The sequence below is a fragment of the Rhinoraja longicauda genome, chromosome 5 (assembly GCF_053455715.1).
Source record: "Rhinoraja longicauda isolate Sanriku21f chromosome 5, sRhiLon1.1, whole genome shotgun sequence".
Lineage (NCBI taxonomy): Eukaryota > Metazoa > Chordata > Chondrichthyes > Rajiformes > Arhynchobatidae > Rhinoraja > Rhinoraja longicauda.
The window spans coordinates 72,665,172-72,691,004 of record NC_135957.1 but is presented as its reverse complement, the minus strand read 5'-3'; the positions used below and the strand labels follow the sequence as shown (position 1 = coordinate 72,691,004).

General features: G+C 41.9%; 1 protein-coding gene across 17 annotated transcripts in view; it reads right to left on the bottom strand.

Annotated features, from left to right (window-relative positions):
- Window positions 1-25,833, bottom strand: part of eya4 (EYA transcriptional coactivator and phosphatase 4) — a 396,477-nt gene that overhangs the window by 9,998 nt on the left and 360,646 nt on the right. For 14 of the 17 annotated variants that reach the window (XM_078399767.1, XM_078399769.1, XM_078399770.1 and 11 more), the window contains 5 exons: window positions 24,705-24,763; window positions 24,462-24,622; window positions 16,602-16,716; window positions 15,128-15,249; window positions 9,656-9,756 (listed from right to left, as the gene is read on the bottom strand). In XM_078399767.1, the coding sequence (XP_078255893.1) occupies window positions 9,656-9,756; window positions 15,128-15,249; window positions 16,602-16,716; window positions 24,462-24,622; window positions 24,705-24,763 (558 nt within the window). Of the gene's footprint in view, window positions 1-9,517; window positions 9,619-9,655; window positions 9,757-15,127; window positions 15,250-16,601; window positions 16,717-24,461; window positions 24,623-24,704; window positions 24,764-25,833 lie in introns of all 17 variants that reach the window. The other 3 variants (XM_078399768.1, XM_078399783.1, XM_078399784.1) reach the window with 1 other exon arrangement.

Sequence of the window (25,833 nt, the reverse complement as noted above, 5' to 3'; positions counted from 1 at the left end):
TGAGCCCAATCATGCCTTTCTAGAAAAATGATGTATTTGGCGATAAAGAGGCATGAAAAGTTGACATGCAGAAGCATGCAATAGACAATAGACGCAGGAGGAGGCCATTCGGCCCTTCGAGCCAGCACCGCCATTCAATGTGATCATGGCTGATCATTCTCAATCAGTACCCCGTTCCTGCCTTCTCCCCATACCCCCTGACTCCGCTATCCTTAAGAGCTCTATCGAGCTCTCTCTTGAATGCATTCAGAGAATTGGCCTCCACTGCCTTCTGCACTAAAACAAGAGCTGTGTGCTTCTCCTTCAGAGCATTCTAGATTGAATACAGTTGCTGTCAGCACCTGAATGTGCGGGTGGTGCAGTGGAAGCGTTGCTGTCTTACAGCGCCAGAGAGCCAGGCTCAATCTTGACTACTGATGTACAAAGTTTGTACGTTCTCCCCATGACCGCGTGGGTTTTCTCTGGGTTCCTCCCACACTCCAAAGACGTACAGGTTTGTAGGTTAATTTACTTTGGTAAAATTGTGAATTGTCTCTAGTGTGTATGATAGTGCTAGTGGACGGGATGGTCGCTGATTGGCACGGACTCGGTGGGCTGAAGGACCTGTTTCCATGCTGTATCTCTAAAGTGTAAATCACATAATGCCATCAGCCCTTAAAGGCATCCTCCCCAATGAAGGAAGTGGCATAGCACACAGTGTGGCTATTGTGGAGGATAGAGAGGCTACTGGGGAAAGCTAAGAGCTCCACATTCCACACATCAGGATATCAAACTAGTCGTGCACAAGATGGACGTGAGGAGAGGAATGCCTTGTGGCCTGAGAGTCGGGCGGGTATGTGGGATGTCTGGAGGACCCTGGACAGGGCTGGCATTAGAAGAACCTGACAGGCACCTGACAAGCAATTGCTGGGGTGGTGTTGGCCAGGAGGGAGACTCCTAGAAATATGAAGTAAGACCTAAGAAATTTAATGACCAGACCAGAAATCTTTCCTTCCCCGCCCCCCCCCCCCCCTTCACCTTAAACCTATGTCCCCTGGTTCTCGATTCCCCTCTTTCAGGCAAAAGACAGTGCGTTTACCTGATCTATTCCTCTCATGATTTTATACACCTCTATAAGATCCACCCATCATCTTCCTGCACTCCAAGGAATAGACTCCCAGCCTGCTCAACCTTTCCCTATAGCTCAGATCCTCAGGTCCTGACAACATCTTTGTAAATCTTCTCTGTGTTCTTTCTAACTCGACAACATCCTTCCTGTAACATGGTGCCCAGAACTGAACACAGTACTCTAAATGTAACCTCACCAATGTCTTGCATAACTGCAACATGTGTTATTAGGTATGTTATTTGAATTGAGAAACATTTGTCAGCAGGAGAATTTGCAGGGAAATGTAAGGTTCATAGAATCACAGAGGGATACAGCATAGAGAAAGGCCCTTTGGCCCATCGAATCAGTGCTGACCAGCAACCACCCATTAACACTAATTCTACATTAGTCCCATTTTTTTGTTCTCCCTGCATTGTCGTCAACTTTATCCAGATTCTACCACAGTATTGAGGCAATTTGGAGTATCCATTTAACCAAGCAACCTGCACATCTTTGGGATTTGGGAGGAAACCGTTGTAGTCATGGACTCAATGTGTAATCTTCAAGTGGACAGCATCTGAGGGCAGGATTGAACCTAGATGCTGTGAGGCAGTGGCCCCAGAAGCTGCCCTGAGTAAATTTAACTTTTATTATCTGTCGTAACCAGGGGATATACATTGAAGAAGGTACACGCTAAGAGGATATTTGCCCTGGAGAGAAAATCTAGAGCTAGGGTCATACTTTTACAAAAAAAGGCTGTTAATTTACGATAGACACAAAAAGCTGGAGTAATTCAGCGGGACAGGCAGCATCTTTGGAGAGAAGGAACGGGTGACGTTTCAGGTCGAGAAGTTACGATGATGGAGAAGTAGTTGCTTCTGTCAGAAATTTGTAAATTATTGGAATTCTCTATCCCACAGATCAGTGGAGGCAAATTCATTGAATATATTGTAGGCTTAAATATTTAGATTTCTGTAGTGCAGAGAGTCCAGGGATATGAGAAATAGGTAGGAATGTGAAGTTGAGGCCAAGATCAGATCAATCACTTTCTTGTTCACTGGCAGAGCAGATTTAAGAGGGTGAATGGTCTACGTTAGAAGGATGAGAGGGGATCTTAATGAAACATATAAGATTATTAAGGGATTGGACATGTAAGGGCAAGAAACATGTTCCCGATGTTGGGGGAGTCCTGAACCAGGGGCCACAGTTTAAGAATAAGGGGTAGGCCATTTAGAACAGAGATGAGGAAAAACTTTTTCACTCAGAGAGTTGTGAAGCTGTGGAACTCTCTGCCTCAGAAGGCAGTGGAGGCCAATTCCCTGGATGCTTTCAAGAGAGAGTTAGATAGAGCTCTTAATGATAGCGGAGTCAAAGGATATGGGGAGAAGGCAGTAACAGGGTCCTGATTGTGGATGATCAGCCATGATCACGGTGAATGGCGGTGCTGGCTCGAAGGGCCGAATGGCCTACTCCTGCACCTATTGTCTATAATGCTTTTGGATATCCTCAACCAGAGCTCCAACTGGATGGCCTCACTTTCCCTGTGCCTGTCTTTAGCTCAACAGTTTGATCTCACCTTCTCCAGTAACTTTCCTCTGTGAACATGAGTAGGGGTTATGGGGTGAAAGCAGGAGAATGGGGTTGAGAGGGAAACATAGATCAGCCCTGATTAAATGGTGGAGGAGACACGATGGACCAAATGGCCTAATTCTGCTCTTAGATCTTATGACTGGTACAACCAGGTTGCTGGCAGTGAACCAATATGGCCGACAAATGTAACACATGTACCCCTGCTGCCATCCAGTCACCAGTCGCATTTTGGCCAAAATCCATTGTCTAGATCACTGCAGCATTTCTTTCTTTACAAAACTAACATTTGTTCATTTTCTATTAAAAGTTTTACTTCCTTAGAAAATCACTATCTACAATGGCCACAAATACATGATATTCTACCCAACATCTAAATTCCTCATTGACATGTTGACTCCATGGTAAATTATGTTTATAACGTTTAGATGAGCTTATTGTACCAGTCAGCTATATAGGTATATTGCATTTAAATATGCAGCATTGGTTTCTGAATCGTGACTGATTCTATGGGAGGGGGGTGGTCATTGCAAATGGTGGGGAACATGCAAAAGCTTATTAATTCCCTCTAGGATTAACGGAAAGGAAAAACACTTTGAAAACTTTGCAGAATTTTCAGCACCCCAGCTGTGAAAGCTTATTCTTGTCAATCAGAGTTTGGGGTGATGTGGACCCAGGGGTGGAAATGAAAACCAAATGGAGCTGGGTTTAGCTGAGAGGATATGGGTAGGGACATGGTCCCTACAGGCCCATTCTTTGCCCTACACTGAAACCTTAAACCAGAATGTTTTATGTGGGCCTGCAGTCTGACTGGGATGCTCTGTTAAAAGATTTACCCGCCGAGGATTAATAATTAAAATATAACCTTTTCGTTTACTTTAGTTTAGTTTAGAGATACAGCGCGGAAACAGGCCTTTCGGCCCACCGGGTCCGCGCCGACCAGCGATCCCCCCATTTTAACACTACCCTACGCACACGGGAGATAATTTTTACATTTACCAAACCAATTAACCTACATACCTGTACGTCTTTGGAGTGTGGGAGGAAACCGAGGATCTCTGAGAAAATGCAAGCGGGTCACGGGGAGAACGTACAGACAGCACCCGTAGTCGGGATTGAACCCGGGTCTCCGGCACTGCATTTGCTGTAAGGCAGCAACTTTACCGTTGCTCCATCGTGCCGTCCTTGTTTTACAATTTATTAAAAAGTGCATTATATTTCCTTACACCTGAAGCTGATCCTCCCAAAGTCGCATACCAAGGCAATAACATAAACGACGCTTCTTAACAATCTGTCTGTTTAACTCTACAACTGGTTACCAGACACACATATTTAAGCAGATCCTCAGTTTTCCGTTAACGCCGGGTGGCGCCAGCAATGGCTGCCTTGCCAACAGTCTGCCTGTCCCTTCCTTCTCTGTTGTTTCTTTAGTATGTATTAAATCTATGTTTTAGAGTTCTTTAGCTTGTTTTATTTAGAGGGTGGGGTGGGGGGGGAACTTAAAAAAAATCTCTGACCTCGACGAAGATGCACTTTTTTTCCATATAGTATCTCCGTCCGCATTGCGGCCTAACATCGGGGAGTTGGCGGCCTCTGGTGGAGACCGACTTCGGGAGGTCCAACCGCGGGAGCCTGCAGGACTTTAACATCGTGGAGCTTACGATCCCTTTGCCAGGGATCGACCTCCGAGCTCAACCGAGGTAGCCTGTGAACTTTAACATCGTGGAACTTGCGGTCTCCGGTTAGAGATCGACTTCGGGAGTTCCAAGCCACAGGTGCTTTGACCGCTCTGATGCGGAGGCTTCGACCGCCGACTGCGGGAGCTTTGATCGCCCCGACTGACGGTACGACTGCCCCGACCGCGGGAGAAAAATGAGGGAAGAAGATTAAACTTTATTGCCCTCCATCACAGTGAGGAATGTGGGGAATCCGATGTGGTGGGTGTTTATGTTAACTTTTATGTAGTTGTGTGTCTTGTTGCTTATTTTTAGTATGGCTGTATGGTAATACGAATATCACTGTATCTTAATTGGTACACGTGACAATAAAAGCTTTGAAACAATCCCATTTCAGGAAGATTTTTCTGCATAATCCACTTCCAACAGGAGGGATTGGCTTCCAACAATTATTCAACAGTAATCATTTGGATATAGAAGTGTGAAAACACACACCTCTAGATTCAGGGACAGTTTCTTCTCAGCAGGCAACTGAACCATCCTGCCAACAACTAGACAGTGGTCCTGACCTACCATCTACCTCATTGGAGACGCTTGAACTATCTTTAATCAGACTTTGCTGGACTTTATTTTGCACTAAACATTATTCCCTTATCATGTTTCTGTACACTGTGGACGGCTCAATTATAATCATGTACAGTCTTTCCACTGACTGGTTAGCATGACACAAAAGGTTTTCACTGTATCTCGGTACACGTGACAATAAACTAAACTAAAAAAAAGACTTATTGACTGATTTTCCTTCACTTTGTGTAATGAAGTGACTAAAATTGTCACAAGAGTTCTTGTTTTAGTGCGGGCTGTTGTAGACACAATGTAATAGGAAGGCAGAGTAATTTACTCAAAACTTATCATTGTGTCTGCTTTGTTTTGTAAATCAGCATTTGCAGTTCCTAGTATCCATAATTCTGATCATTTCTCTTGACCTTTGGTCTCTTCCAAAGATACACATTGATCACATACTTGAGCAGGTCCTCAGCATTCTGTTAACAAACCCATTTCAATGGTCAATCAATGGTCAATGGTTTCAATAGACAATAGACAATAGGTGCAGGAGTAGGCCATTCGGGCCTTCGAGCCAGCACCACCATTCAATGTGATCATGGCTGATCATTCTCAATCAGTACCCCGTTCCTGCCTTCTCCCCTGACTCCACTATCCTTAAGAGCTCTATCTAGTTCTCTCTTGAATGCATTCAGAGAATTGGCCTCCACTGCCTTCTGAGGCAGTGAATTCCACAGATTTACAACTCTCTGACTGAAAAGGTTTTTCCTCATCTCCGTTCTAAATGGCCTACCCCTTATTGTTAAACTGTGGCCCCTGGTTCTGGACTCCCCCAACATTGGGAACATGTTTCCTGCCTCTAACGTGTCCAACACCTTAATAATCTTATATGTTTCGATAAGATCCACTCTCATCCTTCTAAATTCCAGTGTATACAAGCCTAGCCGCTCCAGTCTTTCAACATACGACAGTCCCGCCATTCCGGGAATTAACCTAATAAACTTACGCTGCACGCCCTCAATAGCAAGAATATCCTTCCTCAAATTTGGAGACCAAAACTGCACACAGTACTCCAGGTGCGGTCTCACTGGGGCCCTATACAACTGCAGAAGGACCTCTTTGCTCCTATACTCAACTCCTTTTGTAATGAAGGCCAACATTCCATTGGCTTTCTTCACTGCCTGCTGTACCTGCATACTTCCTTTCAGTGACTGATGCACTAGGACCAAGATCTCGTTGTACGTCCCCTTTTCCTAACTTGACACCATTCAGATAATAATCTGCCTTCTTATTCTTACCTTATTCTTATTCTCACATGTACCGGGGGTACAAGCTTTATGCATACCGACCCGCATGACTACCCCACGACAGATTTTACTGTACAAAACACTTCCAACATTTGTTTCCAGCAATTATTCAATTATTCAAAGTAATCCAAAGACGTACAGGTATGTTAGTAAATTGGCTTGGTAAATGTAAAAATTGTCCCTAGTGTGTGTAGGATAGTGTCAATGTGCACGGATCGCTGGTCGGCGCGGACTCGGTGGGCCGAAGGGCCTGTTTCCGCGCTGTATCTCTAAACTAAACAGTAATCATTTGGAAAAGTACCCAAGAGGAACAAAAGATTTTTTTTTGCAGATCAGCAAAGTTTTGATCCTGAGGGGGGGGGGGGTGTTGCATTTCAACATTAATGATGCAGGCGTGCCACAAATCCCTCAGCATTATACTCCCAGTTGGCTGATCCATAATCTTGTGTTTGTCAGAGCTCAGACAGCTCAATGAAAGGGGACTTCAGGCTATTAATGGGGTTAATGCAGGGAACAATTATTTAGTCTCTCTTGGATCATTAATTTTATTTCATCTTCCGCAGGAAACCACAATTCAAGTATTGTAACTCCTGATTTCATTCCTGCAGATGTCAGGTGGAATTTCTGTAATGGAAACAATACATGAAAAAAAATGCAAGCTGGGGAAAACAATGATTTCAAAATATTCTATGCTCCTATTTCAGAAGGCAGACATAAGCCGCCAGCTATTTGATGTCAGGAGCCTCTGCATGCAAGGTCCCCTCAGGAGTTGTGACGATGACTAATGTGTTTGGTGAGTGGAAAAACATTTGAGTGGAAAAATGCCATAAATTCAAAGTTCTGGCCTTGAGATTAAATAATGGCATTTACTTTCTCTATGCTGTTGTTGATTTCAGTTTCTAAAAAAAATTATTACGCAGCAAACTCAAATCACTTTGCCGTACTTTGAACAGCAAGCCGATCTTGATAAACAGAATAACACATTAATTTGAAGGTATTTATTCACAAAATGCTGGAGTAACTCAGCAGGTCAGGCAGCATCTCAGGAGAGAAGGAATGGGTGACGTTTCGGGTCAAGACCCTTCTTCAGACTGATGTCAGGGGGGCGGGACAAAGGAAGGATATAGGTGGAGACAGGAAGATAGAGGGAGATCTGGGAAGGAGGAGGGGAAGAGAGGAACAGAGGAACTATCTAAAGTTGGAGAAGTCGATGTTCATACCACTGGGCTGCAAGCTGCCCAGGCGAAATATGAGGTGCTGTTCCTCCAATTTCCGGTGGGCCTCACTATGGCACTGGAGGAGGCCCATGACAGAAAGGTCAGACTGGGAATGGGAGGGGGAGTTGAAGTGCTCGGCCACCGGCAGGTCAGTTTGGTCAATGCGGACCGAGCGCAGGTGTTGAGCGAAGCGATCGCCGAGCCTGCGCTTAGTTTCGCCAATGTACACATTAATTTGAATTACTTCAGTGCGTGTTGCCGTTGAGCACATTAATTACACCCATGGTAGGGTTTCTTTCAAAACCAACTGTCAATTGAGTTCAACGAATCCAGAAACTAATGAGGTGGCACCAGAAAATAATGATCACAAAAAGATGCCATGTTGATATGAGAACCCAATTCATTCACTAATATTCCTCTTCCGGGAAGGTAGGCTGGCGACACTATGCATACTAACTCCATGTGATTACAATGTAGTTGACTTTAATGTTCCCCACAATAACTTAGGACTTCTACTTTAATTTAATTTAGAGATCCAGCATGAAAACAGGCTCTACGGCCCAACAAAGCTACGCCAACCATTGGTCACCCATTCCCATTAGTTCTACGATATCTCACTTTTGCATCCACTCCCTATGCAATAGGGGGCAATTTCTTTTACGGAGGCCAGTAAACCTGCAAACCCACTCGTCTTTGGGATGTGGGAGGAAATTGGAGCACCCGGAGGAAACCCACGTGGCCACAGGGAGAAGGTGCAAACTCCACACAGACAGCACCCCAGGTCAGGATTGAACCCAGGTCCCTTGTGTGGTGAGGCTGCAGATCTACCAGCTGCACCACTGTGCTGCACTTATCAGCACAGGCAACGATTGCAGTTTTGCCTGGTGTTTCCCTATATTCCAAGAAGAAAAATAGAAACTTAAAATAAGTCACCAATTAATTAATGCCTGTAAAGTATGTAAATTTATCATGTTGAAATAATTTTGATGAAGCAGCCTATCTGATTGAGAATGGATTTATCCTTTATAAAATAAAAATTAATTTAACCTGCAGAATATGAATATTTGAGTTAATATGCATTTTTCTTCATTGTACGAACTGCTAATTTAAAATCTTATGTTTTACCAACCTATTCATATTTTTCACTTTCAACTCTCTTATTACTTATTTTATCATATTTGTGTCACATGGGTTAGTGAATAAGGTCATAAGGGATAGGAGTAGAATTAGGCCATTTGGCCCATTGTGTCTACTCCAACGTTCAATCATGGCTGATCTATTATTCCCTCATTTTCCTGCCTTCTCCCCGTAATCTTTGATACGCATTGTAATCAAGAATCTATCAGTCTCGACTTTAAAAATACCCAATGACTTGGCCTCCACCACCATCTGTGGCAACGAACGTCGCAGATTCACCACCCTCTTACAGAAGAAATTCCTCTTCAGGAATGAAATTGCACCCAAAACCTTCTATGTTCCCATCTATTAATCTTCAAACTACGTCAATTTTAAGTTGCATGCAAAATAGATTTTCTATTCTTGCTCCTTGGAAAGATCTCCTCCGTTGTTGTTCTGTGGTTTGCTCATGGAAGATGCAACTAATGTTATTTTTTAAAAAAGTATTAAGATATTGCAAATAGTGTTAATTGTTTCAGTTGAAAAGATCACTCTGGCATTGTTCAATCAGTATCTTACAATTTCATTGAGAATCTAAATAATATAATCTTTGAAGAAAGGCACATCACAAATCAGGAATTAAAGCATGCAGAACTCTGTTTTTGATTCATTTTGAGCACTTAAAGACAGGCATATAATTTCTTTTAAAAAAAACCATGCAGGAAGGAAAGGAATTATCCACCACCTTAAAAAAGAAACCAAATCCATTATCTATAAGGTTAATACCATTAATTCTAGTTCACAAAGCCACTAGTCCAAACAATATTTCCTTCATGCTCTACAAGCTAATATATTAAGGCACACTTGGAAAAGTATTTTCCAACATCACATGAACTCAAACAAAGCAAAGCCCAGAGTAATAAATCTAAATGGTGCACCAATGAAATTTAGCAGACTTATTACCTTTTTTGCTGCCTGTTCTTCTTCTACACCATCCCCAATAACAACATATACTACTTTTCTGCCAAACCTTTGCATAATTCGTTCAAAGCAACTTTCTTTGCCTGGAAAAAAATGAGGAAGAGTACAGGGTGAATTTACCTGAGTAGCAGCATGTTCTTCATCTCGGGCATCTCCAATGACAACATAAGTAACTTTAGTGCCAAATTTGGACACTATACGCTGAAAACAGCTTTCTTTGCCTGAAAAACAATGAACGGCTCAGCCTTTCAACAACAAACGATTTTATTATATTGTATTCAGTTTCTCTTAAATTACCTTTGAGAACAAGTTCAAATATTTTGGGGATAAAATAGATGAGAATTATATCTGCTGCAAAGTCTTGAATTCAGATGAGGTTTCAGTAAGATTGTAAAATTGTTCCAAGTGTGCAGGATAGTAGTAGTGTACGAGGTGATCGCTGGTCGGCACGGACTCAGTGGGCCTGTTTCCGCATTATATCTCTAAAGTCTAAAGTAAAATCTATAGTCTAAAGAGCAGTTCTATGTTTCTTCAACCTCAATCCAATTTTAATTATACAAAATCACTCTGATACCTGTGCTCATTCGTCATTTAACAGTGAAATCAACAGATTTGGTCTTGGTTTGGTTTATCCACGATGAATTTGGCACCAAGTAGTTACTCATAGGCAGATGAACAATTTGAATGAATGAATGAATGAACGAATGAATGAATGAATGAATGAATAAGTTTATTGGCCAAGTATGCATATACAAGGAATGTGCCTTGGTGCTCCGCTCACAAATGACAACACAAACATTAAGTTAACAATTAAGAATAAAGCATAACCACATCAAAACAATAAGTATACAACATTACGGTTTAAACATGTGGGTGAAAATAAACCAGAGCAAAAAAGAGACTACAGACTTTGGTTATTGAGTAGAACTATCACTCGTGGAAAAAAGCTGTTTTTATGTCTGGCTGTGGCTGCTTTGACAGTCCGGTGTCGCCTTCCAGTGGGAAATGCTTCGAAGAGTGTGTGGCCAGGGTGAGAGGGGTCAGAGATGATCTTGCTCGCTCGCTTCCTGGCCCTTGCAGTGTACAGTTCGTAAATGGGGGGAAGGTTGCAGCCAACAACCTTCTCAGCTGTGCGATCGACCCGTTGCAGCCTCCGGATGTCGTGCTTGGTGGCTGAGCCAAACCAGACCATGATGGAGAAGGTGAGGACGGACTCAATGATTGCAGTATAGAATTGGGCCATCATTGCCAGTGGCAGATTGTGTTTCTTCAGTTGCCGCAGGAAGTACATCCTCTGTTGGGCCTTTTTGACTGTGGAGTCGATGGTGGCCCCCCATTTAAGGTCCCTGGAGATGATGGTTGCAAGGAACTTAAATGACTCCACAGATGTGACTGGTGTTGTTGATGGCGAGTGGGGGGAGGGGAGGGGGAGCTCTTCGAAAGTCTCCTATTAGTTCCACTGTCTTGAGAGCATTGAGCTCCAGGTTGTTGCGATGGCACCAGGACGCCAGCGGTGTCACTTCCCATCTGTAGGCAGATTCCTCCCCATCCTGGATCTGTCCAATCAGGGTAGTGTCATCCGCAAACTTGAGGAGCTTGACAGAGGAGTCTGTGGAGGTGCAGTCGTTGGTGTAGAGAGAGTAAAGGAGAGGGGAGAGTACGCAGCCTTGCGGTGCTCCTATGCTGAGGGTCTGCGGGTCCGAGGTGTGCTTTCCCAAGACTAGTGTTCCTGGTAAAAAGGTATTTTCCTTCCTTTCCCCCCACCCCCCTAATTACACGAGGCACAGACTCCTGCTCCACCTGATGGGCACTGCCATGTTAAAGGACAATTAGCAAACAGATACCCTAAAAATTCCTCTTGGCAGCATGATGTCTAAAATTGATGTTACTTTCACCTTACATTGAATTTGGCATTTGATGTTACTTTCACCTGGTTGAAGTTGGCATTTGGTAGTGATTGTAAATAGGCAATAGTGAATCATTGTCTGATATCTGTTTCCATTGACCTTATCATGCTTATACATGGGTGTTCCAAAGCCATCAATGGAAGTGTGACGCTAACTCCCAGGATGTGGTGGTGAACGTCTTGGCCTGTTAGTGTAAGAAAATAACTGCAGATGCTGGTACAAATCGAAGGTATTTATTTCGCAAAATCCTGAAGTAACTCAGAAGGTCAGGCAGCATCTCAGGAGAGAAGGAATGGGTGACGTTTCGGGTCGAGACCCTTCTTCAGTCTGAAGAACGGTCTCGACCCGAAACGTCACCCATTCCTTCTCTCCTGAGATGCTGCCTGACCTGCTGAGTTACTCCAGCATTTTGTGAAATAAATACCTTTGTCTTGTCCTGTTATAACTATTGACAGGAGATTTTAAGATGATGCCTTTCTCCTTATTTCCAGCATTTATTTCCCACTTATAGAATATTAATTTATAATGTTTTTTTCTGCTCATAAACTTTCAAGAGATTCTTAATATTGTACAGCTATTCTTCAGTTCCTTCCTGATCCACTGAGCACTCTTTTGGGAGGGATAGTTAGTACATTTTAAGGTGATTTCCTGATCTTTTTGTTGCATTGTGTTGTTTTCTAAGATGAAGGGGTACAAAGTAAGGCACTTGCTCTGCGCTCTCCTGTGCCAATAACACGGGTTACCTGAGGTTACAGTCACAGGTCCAGGTTGTTATTTCTGTCCATATGGTTTGTGAAATTGAATTTCTCTTTGTGTCTTAGTTTCGTTTCCAAAAGTGTCTTAGCATCCCTCGAGGGCCACATTTCTAACATTAACTCTATGTGTCCTTGGTTTGTAATTGTCTGGCATACTTGATGATAAAAAGCTAACTAACTTACCAATATAGCAATTTCGAATTAGAGGTTCTTTATACAGTAATTTCATACATTGATGATAAATCCGTTGCAGTCTCTATTCTATTAGCAAACTTTTTCCTGTAGGGTCAGGATTTGTACTAATATTAAACAGCCTCTCCAACAGAATGGCATCTGTGGTAATGTTAAACAGCTCCTCAATCAGTCAGGATACATAGTTATATTACAGCAGTCCTCAGATCTGTGGTAATGTTAAACATCTCCTCAAACAGTAACATGCACTCATAGATTACTGTTCACGTTAAACCACTCGCTTGTAGGTAGTAGTTTCTTCAAAGTACTTTGATAATCATAAGCAAGTATCTTAAAATAACAGCAAATGACACGACAAACCAAAATGAAAGAACACATCAAAACACTTTGTAATCATTCATGTTCTAATACAAGCCCTTATCAAAAACATCTATATACTAAAATTCTCATTTGTTTGTTTGTTTGTTTGTTTGTTCCTGAACTACAGCTAAAACGGTACATGATAGTGCGACAATTTTAGGCCCACCTTACTCACCGTCATCCCTTTGGTGCTAATGGAAGAAGTTTCATTGAAATCGATGTTATATTTTTAAAGTTATTCACATTTTAAAGTTTAAATCTATCTCCTAGGGAGGGAGAGGGAGGGAGGGGGTGGAGGGGGAGTGGAGAGGGAGGGAGAGGGCGGAGGAGGGAGAATAAGGAGGGTTGAGAGGGATGGAGTGGGGGGAGGGGAAGGGGAGGGAGGGGCGGGAAGGGGAGGGGGGAGAGGAGAGGGTGCTGCACCAATGCAGGAGTGGTTTAAGGCTAATGGGTCCACTTGGTCTACTTTAAAATAAACTTTCAGCCTTGTCCAAACACATTGGAAAAATCATGTTTATGTCTTATACGGCAAGAATCTGATTTGATAGTTTATCGTTTGACACAAGGTGATCTAAAATATAGGGTTAAACTCCAACCCCTTAAGAAGCATTAATATTTGGACGTTTGCTTGGTGTGACCCCAGCTTCCCTGGCTTGGTGCACTTTGTCCTCTCTGCTTTAATAGTAGCAGGCACTTTCAATCATTTGCATCATTTACAGGCAAAAGTTCCATAACAGGGTCTCTGCAGATAACTGATGACGCAGGTAAGTAAATTGTTTTCAGAATTAAACTTTTGAAAGGCAGGTTCAAATGTTCATCATTTATTGAAATATTCTGTTCAAAGTTAGTTCTCAAACTGAGTTCATGACTGACCTGGAAGGCCAGGAAAATTGCAGGGTCGTGGGTTTTTGGGAGAAGTGGGGAAGGGTGAAACTAGACCTAGTGTCCTTATCAATAACTGTACCTGGCCCAATGAAGCTCATGGCACTGGAAAGGATCAAGTTCATGTGATGGGGTAGAAGTAATAAATGAGATTATGCAAGATTAGATAAGATCATTCAAGTTTTATTAACTTGATCAAGAGTCTTCAGGTTCATGTGGTGGGGCAGAAATAATGGAACGTTAGATTTTACAAGATTAGATAAGATTATTCAAGTCCCAACTAACTTGATCAAGTTTTTTTTGAGAAGTAACGTAGGTGATCGATGTGGGTAAGACCCATGGATGTTGTCTACATGGATTTTAGTAAGGCATTTGATAACATCTGTTCCAGGTAGGCTGACCCACAAGATTAAGATGCATGGGATTGACAGTGACTTGGTTATACGGATTCAGAACTGCCTTACTGATAGAAGATAGAGGGATGCAAATATCAAACACTAGAGGGCATAGGTTTAAGTGAAAGGGGAAAAGTTTAATGGAGATATATGGGTCAAGTTTTTTTACACAGAGGGAGGTGGGTGTTTGGAACCCGTTGCCAGCAGAGGTGGTGGAGGCAGTTATGTTGGTGGCATTCAAGAGACTTTTGGCTAAGCACATGGATATGCAGGGAATGGAGGGATATGAATTATGTACAGGCAGGTAAGAGTTAATTTTGGCATCATGTTCCTTATAGACATTGTGGGCTAAAGGCCTGTTCCTGTGTGATAATGTTCTATGTTCTCAGATGTTCTCACACTGAGAATTTATTTAGCATCAGTATTGGTGAATGACCTAGATATTTGGGCGTCTTGGGCTGGATGCCTCAAAGATCATGGCAGGAGAACGGTATAAGTGATAACAGTAGTTAACTTCCTTAGGCATCCAATAAAGGGTGCTGAGTAGGGTGATAAATGGCTGGCACAAGTGGCACCCCATATGTGATTGAAGGGTGACATACTTCTCACTCACCCCCCTGCTTGTCAGTGCCCAACTTAGGTCCACAGTGGCCACTGGTACTTTAGTGAGATGTCAAACCTTTTACGCCAAATGTACTGCAACAATAGAAACAAGGAACTGCAAATGCTGGTGTACACAAAAGGACACAAAATGCTGGAGTAATTCAGCAGGTCAGCCAGTATCTCTGGAGATGATGGATGGGTGATGTTTTGGGTCGGGACCCTTCTTCCGATTGCAAAAGTCACTTGCATCTACTCCTATGTGGGACAATTCTGCTAATCCTTTTGATTGAACCTTAAATAACATTAAACTTAAACAGTAGATGGTTTTTACAAACTTATTGAACTATAGTACTGAAGGCACATTATTGCCTAGATGTTAATAATTAAATGTTGGTTGTGATAACCAAAAGGTGAGGCCTTGTGCTCTGTATTCTACCTTAATTGCAATTATAATTTCAGTGATTATCATTTGAAAAATATTCCCCGAATCATCCTTACCTATTTTGGTTGCACTGTAAATATTTTCAATGGGGAAAACACCACCTAAGCTGTACAATAGGACTTTGGCAAGTGCTGGTACAAGTTGTGTCGTAGTTACCAATACATTAATACAGTTACTCCTGCAATAAATAGAGACAAAACAAAATCAGCAACACTTCTTGTAACATTAGAAAAGTTATTAATTATCAACAAAAATGTGTTTCAGGTTAACACAACCTTTCATTGCTCACTTCCCAGTTCAACACATAATCTAAAAGTACACAGTTCACATGAAATGCTGCATCTATGAAGGGTGCCTGAAAATGAGATCCAGCCTTTAGGAACAAAGGAATATTTAACACCTTAAACCTGTACTAACATTGAGTGAAATCATGGTGGGTTCGTGCTCTTGCCTTCCACACTGGAACAGCTCCCATCCAAGACTGCAAGTAATTGCAGAGAATTCTGAATGTAGCCCAGACCATCACACAAACCAGCCTCCCTTCCACTGACTCCATCTACACTTCATGTTTCCTTGGCAAGGGCACCAACATAATCAAGGAAGAGTCTTACCCCGGTCACGCCCACTTCTCCCCTCTCCAATCAGGCAAGAGGTACAGAAGTTTGAAAACACATACATCCAGCTTCAGGGACAGTTTGTCTGAAGAAGGATCTCGACCCGAAACGTCACCCATTCCTTCTCTCCCGAGATGCTGCCTGACCTGCTGAGTTACTCCAGCATTTTGTGAATAAATCGATTTGTACCAGCATCTGCAGTTATTTTCTTACACAGTTTGTTCCCTGTTGTTATCAGGCAACTGAACCATCCTGTCAACCACTAGAGAGCGATCCGGAGCCACAATCTACCTCATTGGAGACCCTCGGACTATCTTTAATCAAACTTTACTGGACTATACCTTGTCGAACCATTAATCCCTTTATACTGTATCTGTACACTGTGGATGACTTGATTGCAATCATGTATAGTCCTTCCGCTGACTGGATGGAACACAACAAAAAGCTTTTCACTGTACCCCGGTACACGTGACAATAAACTAAACGAAATTCAACTAAACTAAACATCTGCCCATCATAAGATCATAAGTTCATGTGATAGGAGTAGAATTAGGCCATTGGGCCCATCAAGTCTACTCCGCCATTCAATCATGACTGAACTATCTCTCCCTCCTAACCTCATTCTCCTGCCTTCTCCCCATAACCTCTGACACCCGCACAAATCAAGAATTTATCTCTGCCTTAAAAATATCCACTGATGTCCCAAATCTATTGACAAGTTGAGGAACAGAAGTGTACCAATCACAAATTTAAAACTAATAACACATTGTGTCTCTATGACATCCACCATTATCGCCCAGTCCTAGTTGTGGAACAATGACGTGGCTGTCTCCCTGAGGCTTCGGCAGTGTGAAACAATTATTCATACACAGGAATTTCTGTTATTTTTATTGAGTTATTTGAAGGTAAATCCTACCTTGAACTGATGATTGAGAGTGATTTAAGTGCACTCGACAGCCAAGAATCTGTCAAAGCCTCAACATCAGCCCTTAACTGAAGCCAGGCATCTCTTTTTGCTGGACCAAGTAATCCTACAATAAAACACAAGGAAATACACAAAAAAATGTGCAGTGACAACAACATATTTGAATAAACCGTTGAACAGAAACGTCCCCGCTGTTATCATACCATTGAATAGATCGCTCATGAGCTGAGAGGGCCATCTTGATCTCCCGACCTACCTCATTATGGTCTGTGCACTTTGTTTTATCAGCACTTATCAACACTGTAATGCTGTAGCACTATATTCTGCACTCTGATTACTTTCCCCATGCATTCATTACCTGTTGAACTTTTGTGTGGCTTGATTGTCTTCATCTATAGTACGATTTGGCTTGATAGCACACATACAAGGATTTTCACTGTATCTTGGTACATGTGGCAATAATAACCCAATACCAATACCAATATTTCACTAACACCAGATGTTGCACCCGCTATATGTGGGAAATCATGGATATAACACCCCATGCATTACCTTCCGTGTTTAGAAATGTTTGGCATGTGTGCACTGAAACATTGCTGTGTTTGGTACTAATGTCCAATCGGGTTCTCTGAGGATTTTGGTAAAGTTGAACATTTGAAGCAGGTATGGTGGTTTTATGCACTAAAATGGGACCTATGATTTCCAGTGGAAATATCCAGTGGAAATCAAAAACTTGAAATAAAGGTTCATATCAATATGTGACAATATAAGTTCATTAGAAATACAAGAACATTGGAAATAGGAGCAGGAAGGTCATTCACCCTCTTGTGCTGCTCCTTCATTCCACAAGATTTGCTGATCTTCTGCCTGGACACTACTTTCTTGCCCTGTCCCACTTTCTTTGATTCTTCTAAGGAAGTTTTCCTTTTAATTTTCTTCCAAGAGATCCGTTGATCATTGTTTTGAATGCAATGGATGACAAAGCTTTCACAAGTCTATGGAGTAAATAACTGCATGGAGTCATTTTTTTGCTTGGCCTTGGGAAATGGTTTTCAACTGTGAAGAAATTTCTCTTCACTACAGTCCTAAACTCTAGAAGATAGAAGCCTGGACTATTCAACCTCTCCTCAAGTGGGAGATCTGTTCAGATGACTTGATGTTGAGGCGACGTCTGATGGCTGGTATCCTAGACCCAAGAATACCAGGCCTTTGACTAAGACCCTTGACCCTTTTCTTGTTTTTGTCCACATTGACTGTAAGGCCAGGAATCTAATCAAGAACTGCATTCAAGGCTCCATATTTTAACTTAGGTTATGTATCTTTGTACCATATTACAGTGGAGTGCCTGATGATGTTATATATGGTTGTACCATGTTACAGTAGACTGCCTAATGGTGTTACATATGGTTGTACCATATTAGAGTGGATTGCTTGGTGATGCAATGGGTAGCAAATTTAAGGTTGTTTTCCTATTCTTAAAAAAAAATCATTGGTGTTTTCCTTGCTGTTTTTTCCTTTCCCTTTGTTAATTCACAGGAAAATGCAAATCTAACTTTTGCAAATTTTTGGGGTCCATACACTCCTTCAAATAACTCCACAGAAACAGAGCCAATCATGCTCTTAGGCAAAGATGGACACAAAGTGCTGGATTAACTCAACGGGTCAGGCAGTGTCTCTGGAGAAAAAGGATGGGTGACTTTTCGGGATGGGACCCTTCTTTGTTTCTACATTTTGTATGCTCTTCTGCAAAGAGGCAACATAATTGATCATCCTCGAGTAAACCCTTAGTTGCTTAGAATTTTGATGTCAGATGTATAACACTAAAAATGTTTGGACACAAAGTGTTGGAGTAACTCAGCAGGTTAGGCAGGTCAGCATCTCAAGAACATGGATTGGTGACATTTCAGGTTGGGACAGGTGAAGAAGTGAAACCAATTTTTGTTCCTCACTAGAAAATAGTGTTATTTTAATGGTTCAATGCTGCTCTACGGTGACACACTAGGCACAGTGAAATTCTGGGGTTTATTGCATACAATTCAGTACAAATCTTACAATCATACATCAGTACAAGAATGGCAAACTACACTGAGGCAGTACACAAGAGCTACCATGTTTCCATCTGTCCAACTATATTACTACACTAAGTTTATTTAGTGCCAATTGTTCTCAGTTCAAGTTGTGATAAAAGCCAAGACGTACTGGGAAAAACGAAGATGTGATCCCGGCCTTCATGTAAAAAGCAGCTGCCATTTCATCTAAATAACCAATCCCCATCAAGGATTTTCCATTGATTGAAATGCTATTGACATTCTGCCACAGTTTTATGAGCTTTGTCTCTGATTCTAATTATCATTAAATGTTATTATCATTCAATCACCCCCATCAATTTGTTTTAAACATATGAACAACATTGTTAACATAATGTGTAAAATATATGGCAAAAGTAATTTCATTTCACGGACAATAATTGTTTCTCTTAAGCAGTCACCAATTAAGAAGTATTGCATGTTAAGTAGTGTTTTGGGGTGAGTAAAATCCATAAAGAGGTCATTTGAAAAAAAGCTCACCATGGCTTGTGAACAGCTCTGTCCAAAACCACAAGAAATTGTAGGGAGTTGTAAATGTAGCCCAGTTCATCAAACACCAGACTACCCACAAATGACTCCATCTACACTTCACGCTGGCTCAGAAAAGCAGTCAAAATAATTGCAAACTTCCTTCTCCCTGTTCCTGTCAGGCAGAAGATACAGAAGCTTGAAAGTGTGCACCATTTGTGGTGTTCTTCTCCTCTGTTATCTGGCTTCTGAATGGTTCTTCCATAAGCTAGGATACTGTCAAATTCACTTCCAGCCCACTGTTGACATTAGATTCTATCTCTGGAACATAGCGCTACAATGCTAAGAACTTATATTCTGCACTCTGTATCTTCTCTTTTGTTCTACCTATTGTACTTGAGTTTGACTTCAATGTACAGTATTATCTAAATTGTTTGTGCAGCATGCAAAACAAAGCTTTTCACTTTATTTTGGAACACATGGCAATAATAAATCTAATCCTGAACTTTAACCAACTTTAAGAATGCTGGCCGGCCTTGTAAGTTTAGTTTAATTTGGAAATACCGCATGGAACAGGCCCTTCGGCCCATCGCACTGACCAACAGTCTAGTTGTACACTTACCCATACACACTAGTTCTGTGCTATCTCACTTTCACCATACTGCACACTACGGGCAATTTTACAGAAGCCAATTAACCTACAAATCTACATGTCTTTGGAATGTGGGAGGAAACGGCACCACCCAGAGAAAACCCATGCAGTCATGGGGAGAACGTACAAACTCCGTACAGACAGCACCCGTAGTCAGGATCAAACCCGGGTACTGTAATCCAGCAACTTTACCGCTCCACTACTGTGCTTCCCTGCGACATTTTATTCATGGAGTTTTATTCAGAAAGTTATTTCATGAATAAAATATCTCTGTTAATACTTTAAATGATAATTTATCAACTATTTCCAGAATCTTGGAGACCAAATGACAGAGAATGCTGTGACATGGTGTGAGAAGTGCTGGCTGATCAAACTATGATCTATGAACTATTTACACACAGGATCCTTTACCACTGAAATAACATTGGACTTGTGCCGAGCGACAATGAGACGTGTGGTTGAATTGAAACAATGCACGAAGTAGTACATGAAACTGGCCAAAACAGCTGGATTTCCAGGTAATATCCCTGTCTAAAGAATGAAAACTTAAGAGGGAAGAATCCAAACTGTAAATTGAGTTGGTTCTGGCAGATAAACCGAAAATGGTGATGGTAAAAATATTATTGTACCACATTGGTCACATTTGAAGAGAACTCTAGCAAACCATAACTAAACCTCAAATGAGACCCTGGAAAATTCATTTGATGCACTACAAGCACATTGAAAGCCACCAAGAAATGAACACAGTTAATCTTTAATGGTTTGTTATCCACAGCCAAAAGCAGGGAGAATCCTTCAATACCGTTTTGATGGAGCGAAAGTTGCCAGCAGATAATTGCAATTTCACAGCTTTGAAGAAGTCACTTGAAAGAGACTGGATCATGTGTGAAATCCATGAAAGCAGCCTGAAGGAATGGCAGCCACACACAAAGCGCTACATTTTTTGGAAAGTGCGTACAGACATGCAATGGAAGGGTCTGAAGGTTGGATGGATAAAAGAAGGAAGTATATGCGATGAAATGTGAGAAGAAATATATAGTGGAAAACGTACAGATAAACTTGTTTAGATGTTGCATGCACTGTAGACACCGAAACATACAAGATTATTAAGGGGTTGGACACGTTAGAGGCAGGAAACATGTTCCTAATGTTGGGGGAGTCCAGAACCAGGGGCCACAGTTTAAGAATAAGGGGTAGGCCATTTAGAACAGAGATGAGGAAAAACGTTTTCAGTCAGAGAGTTGTAAATCTGTGGAATTCTCTGCCTCAGAAGGTAGTGGAGGCCAATTCTCTGAATGTATTCAAGAGAGAGCTGGATAGAGCTCTTAAGGATAGCGGAGTCAGGGGGTATGGGGAGAAGGCAGGAACAGGATACAGATTGAGAATGATCAGTCATGATCAAATTGAATGGCTCGAAGGGCCGAATGGCCTACTCCTGCACCTATTGTCTATTGTCTATAGACACCATATGAGTGGCTGAGGAGGACATACCTTTGTATGGTGAGCATGCATGACCTGGATAGATAAATTGTTTCTGCCATTAGCGCACGATAAAAAAATATCTTCACCACACACCATTGACTTACACCATTCCCCCGAACATCTGAGGTCATGGCTGAGTGTGTGGGGGTAGTGGGAATGACCCAGATTGTTGGAGCACGCGCTACCTCAGAAAGACCAGTGAGGAGGCTTGTTTGACTGAAGCAGATGTGGAGATACTGGAAAATGCCGCACTGAATGCAGAGAGTGAACAGCATAGCATGTCCCTAGGGACCTGCAGATACTTAGGGCTGTATCAAGAAGGGCCATCTGTCACCCAGGTATCTTAAGGACTTTATGCCAAAGAAAACCAGACAGATGGGTGCACATATGGATTTTTTCTTTTGTCTTTCATTATGAAAGAAGGACATAATAGATATCATAGATATCATTCTTAGTTTAGAAATACAGCGTGGAAACAGGCCCTTCGGCCCACTGAGTCCACACCGACCACCCATCCCTGCACATTAACACTATCCTACATACACTGCCAACAATTTACAATTTTACCAAGCCAGTTAGCCTACAAATCTGTACGCCTCAAGGAATAGGAGTAGAATTAGGCCATTCGGCCATTCATGGCTGATCTAACATATAACATATAACATATAACAACTACAGCATGGAAACAGGCCTGTCCGGCCCTACCAGTCCACGCCGACCATTCTCCTTGACCTAGTCTCATCTACCTGCACTCAGACCATAACCCTCTAATCCCCTCCTATCCATATACCTATCCAATTTACTCTTAAATAATAAAATCGAGCCAGCCTCCACCACTTCCACCGGAAGCCCATTCCATACAGCCACCACCCTCTGAGTAAAGAAGTTCCCCCTCATGTTACCCCTAAACCTTTGTCCCTCAATTCTGAAGCTATGTCCCCTTGTTGGAATCTTCCCCACTCTCAAAGGGAAAAGCCTACCCACGTCAACTCTGTCCGTCCCTCTCAAAATTTTAAAAACCTCTATCAAGTCCCCCCTCAACCTTCTACGCTCCAAAGAATAAAGACCCAACCTGTTCAACATCTCTCTGTAGCCTAAGTGCTGAAACCCAGGCAACATTCTAGTAAATCTCCTCTGTACCCTCTCCATTTTGTCGACATCCTTCCTATAATTTGGCGACCAGAACTGCACACCATACTCCAGATTCGGCCTCACCAATGCCCTGTACAATTTTAACATTACATCCCAACTTCTATACTCGATGCTCTGATTTATAAAGGCAAGCAGGAGAGGGAGGGAGAGGGATCTATCTCTCCCTTCTAACCCCATTCTCCTGCCTTCTCCTCAGAACCTCTGATACCGGCATTAATCAAGAATCTACCTCTGTCTTCAAAAATTTCCACTGACGTGGCCTCCACGTGGCAAAGAATTTCACAGATTCACCACTCTCTGACGAAAGAAATTTCTCCTCATCTTTCTAAAAGAATGTCCTTTAATTCTGAGGCTATGACCTCTAGCCCCAGACTCTCCCACTAGTGGAAATATCCTCCCCACATTCACTCTATCCAGGCCTTTCACTATTCTGTACGTTTCAATGAGGTCCCCCATCATTCTTCTAAACTCCAGCGAGTAGAGGCCCAGTGCCGACAAACGCTCATCATAGGTTAACCTACTCATGGAGTGTGGGAGGAAACTGGAACACCTGGAGAAAACCCACAAAGGTCACGGGGAGAATGTACAAACTCCATACAGACAGTACCCATACTCAGGATCGAACCTGGGGCTCTGATGCTGGAAGGCAGCAACTCTACCGTTGCACCACCATGCTAGGTCATATAATTTTGTTGACAATAATGGTTCCTTTAATGCAATCATCCCTGATTACTTGCTGCTACTGCCACAACAGTGTTTGGCAAAATTTAGAAACAAGGAATTGCAGGGAAGTGCTGGAGTAACTCAACAGGTAAGGCAGCATGGATTGGTGATGTTTCACATCAGGGCCCTTCCCAATGGTTCTAAACAGAGGACGCTTCAAAGAAAGTAACTGTGAGGATGCTGGCTGTGTCAGCTGTTTCATACCTTTGTTGGAAGCTTAAGTTAATAACTATTTCCAATAACACAGAGAGTGGATAAGGGAGATAATGATACAAAGTAAGTGCATGTGACAATTTTGTATGTTGTACTGTGCTATGGTAAACATGGTGGGATTTCAACTACAAAAATGTTTTGAACAATAAGGTTGTAAGATTGGTGATAAAAATTGATCGTAAGAACATGTTTTCATTGGCCGTGCTGAATTGGATAACTATGGATCATGATAAAGAAAACAATGTAAATGTCTTCTGTTGTTTGAAGATATTGTTTGAAGAAAGGCCTGGATCGAGTGAATATGGAGAGAATTGCTTTCCACTAATGGGAGTCTAGGACCAGAGGCCATAGCCTCAGCATAACAGGACATACCTTTAGAAAGGAGATGAGGAGGAATTTCTTCAGTCAGAGGTTGGTGAATCTGTGAAATTCATTGCCACAGATGGCTGTGGAAGTCAAGTCAACGGATATTCCCCCCATTGACGAACTGTACACTGCAAGGGCCAGGAAGCAAGCGGGCAAGATCATCTCTGACCCCTCTCACCCTGGCCACAAAATCTTTGAAGCACTTCCCTCTGGAAGGCGACTCTGGATTGTCAAAGCAGCCACAGCCAGACATAAAAACAGCTTTTTTCCACGAGTAGTAGTTCTACTCAATAACCAAAGTCTGTAGTCTCTTTTTTGCTCTGGTTTATTTTCACCCACATGTTTAGACTGTAATGTTGTATCCTTATTGTTTTGATGTGGTTATGCTTTATTCTTAATTGTTAACTGTATGTTTGTGTTGTCATTTTGTGAGCGGAGCACCAAGGCACATTCCTTGTATGTGCACATACTTGGCCAATAAACTTATTCATTCATTCATTCATTCATATTTTTAAGGCATAGATTGACAAATGTTTGATTAGTATGAGTGTCAGGGGTTATGGGGAGAAGGCAGGAGAATACAGGTTGAGAGGGAAAGATAGATCAGCCATGATTGAATGACGGAGTAGATTTGATAGGCTGAATGGCCTAATTCTGCTCCTATAACTTATGAACATATAAAGTTCCAGCAAAGAAAAGTAGACTCACCTCCTACATTGTTTTTGTAAGTATTGTATAGTTCTTTTACACGCCTGTAACGGAAGGCTAGTTTTCTCATCCAATCGACTCCTCCTCTCACACCAGTTGCTAAGCAGAGATTTGCACTGGTAGCCGCGGCATGGAACCCATCAGTTGCAAAACTGTAGGTACTGCAAATAGAGCCAAATAAGATGCAGTTATCATCCAAATCCTTTACTGGCAATATTAATGTGTGACAGGTTAAAATCCTACCTTAAATCTTGTCCATTGTCGTCTGAAGACACATCATCTATATGAACTTGATCACATTCCTGTTAAAAGATGATTAAATCAATAAAGCACAAAAATCCTCCCTCCACTGAATTACAATTGTATTGTAATTTTAAAAAGAGTGGAAATCAGCAGCTTTCGATAATGCTATTACAATCATATAATGCACTTCAAAATAAATAATGTAAGGTCAAAGACAATATCTGTGCAGCAATATAAGTTCTCTTACATCAAAATAAAATGTGTTTTATCATTAAAGTTCTTCTAATGACATTAGCCGTTGATTTATTTTGCATTTATTATAGACAAAATTAAAACAAACATTGGTCAGTGAAATGTATTCATTTATCAATTAATATATCTATTTAAAATTACATTGGGAAATGGAAGCCAAGGTACACAAAGTTTCATTAGAGAAAGATCGTACATCATGATAATTTAGCCCAGACATTCAATAGTTGTTTGATTGTAAACGCTCATTGGTTGCAATGAAAGACGATGAAGACCTTTTCTGGAATATTGCGTTTCTCAAAATCCTGCAGGACTTTTCCAGGAAAGAATTGTTCTCGTGTGTTGACACTACTTCAACAACATATGCGCATGATGTGGTATCAGCACTTATGGAACACTCCTTTTGGAGTTCTGTGGTTGAAATTAGTTCACACTGCCCTGAGAGCAAAACAATATGGTCACTCCCAGGATAACCACATTTGAACAGCACACCTGAGAACTCGGATCTCGCTAAAGAGTCTATGATTTGGGCCACATTGGTCTCATCCCTGAAATCCTTTGGATAGTACGGTGGTGCAGTGGTAGAGTTGCTGCTTCAAGAGAGAGTTAGATTTACCTCTTAGGGCTAAGGGAATCAAGGGATATGGGGGGGAAAGCCGGAACAGGGGTACTGATTTTGGATGATCAGTCATGATCATATTGAATGGCAGTGCTGGCTCGAAGGGCCGAATGGCCTACTCTGCACCTATTTTCTAAGTTTCTTTAGCGCCATAGACTTGGGTTTGACCTTGACTACGGGTGCTGTCTGTATGGAGTTTGTGACTGCATGGATTTTCTCCGGGTGCTCCGGTTTCCTCCCACATTCCAAAGACGTGCAGGT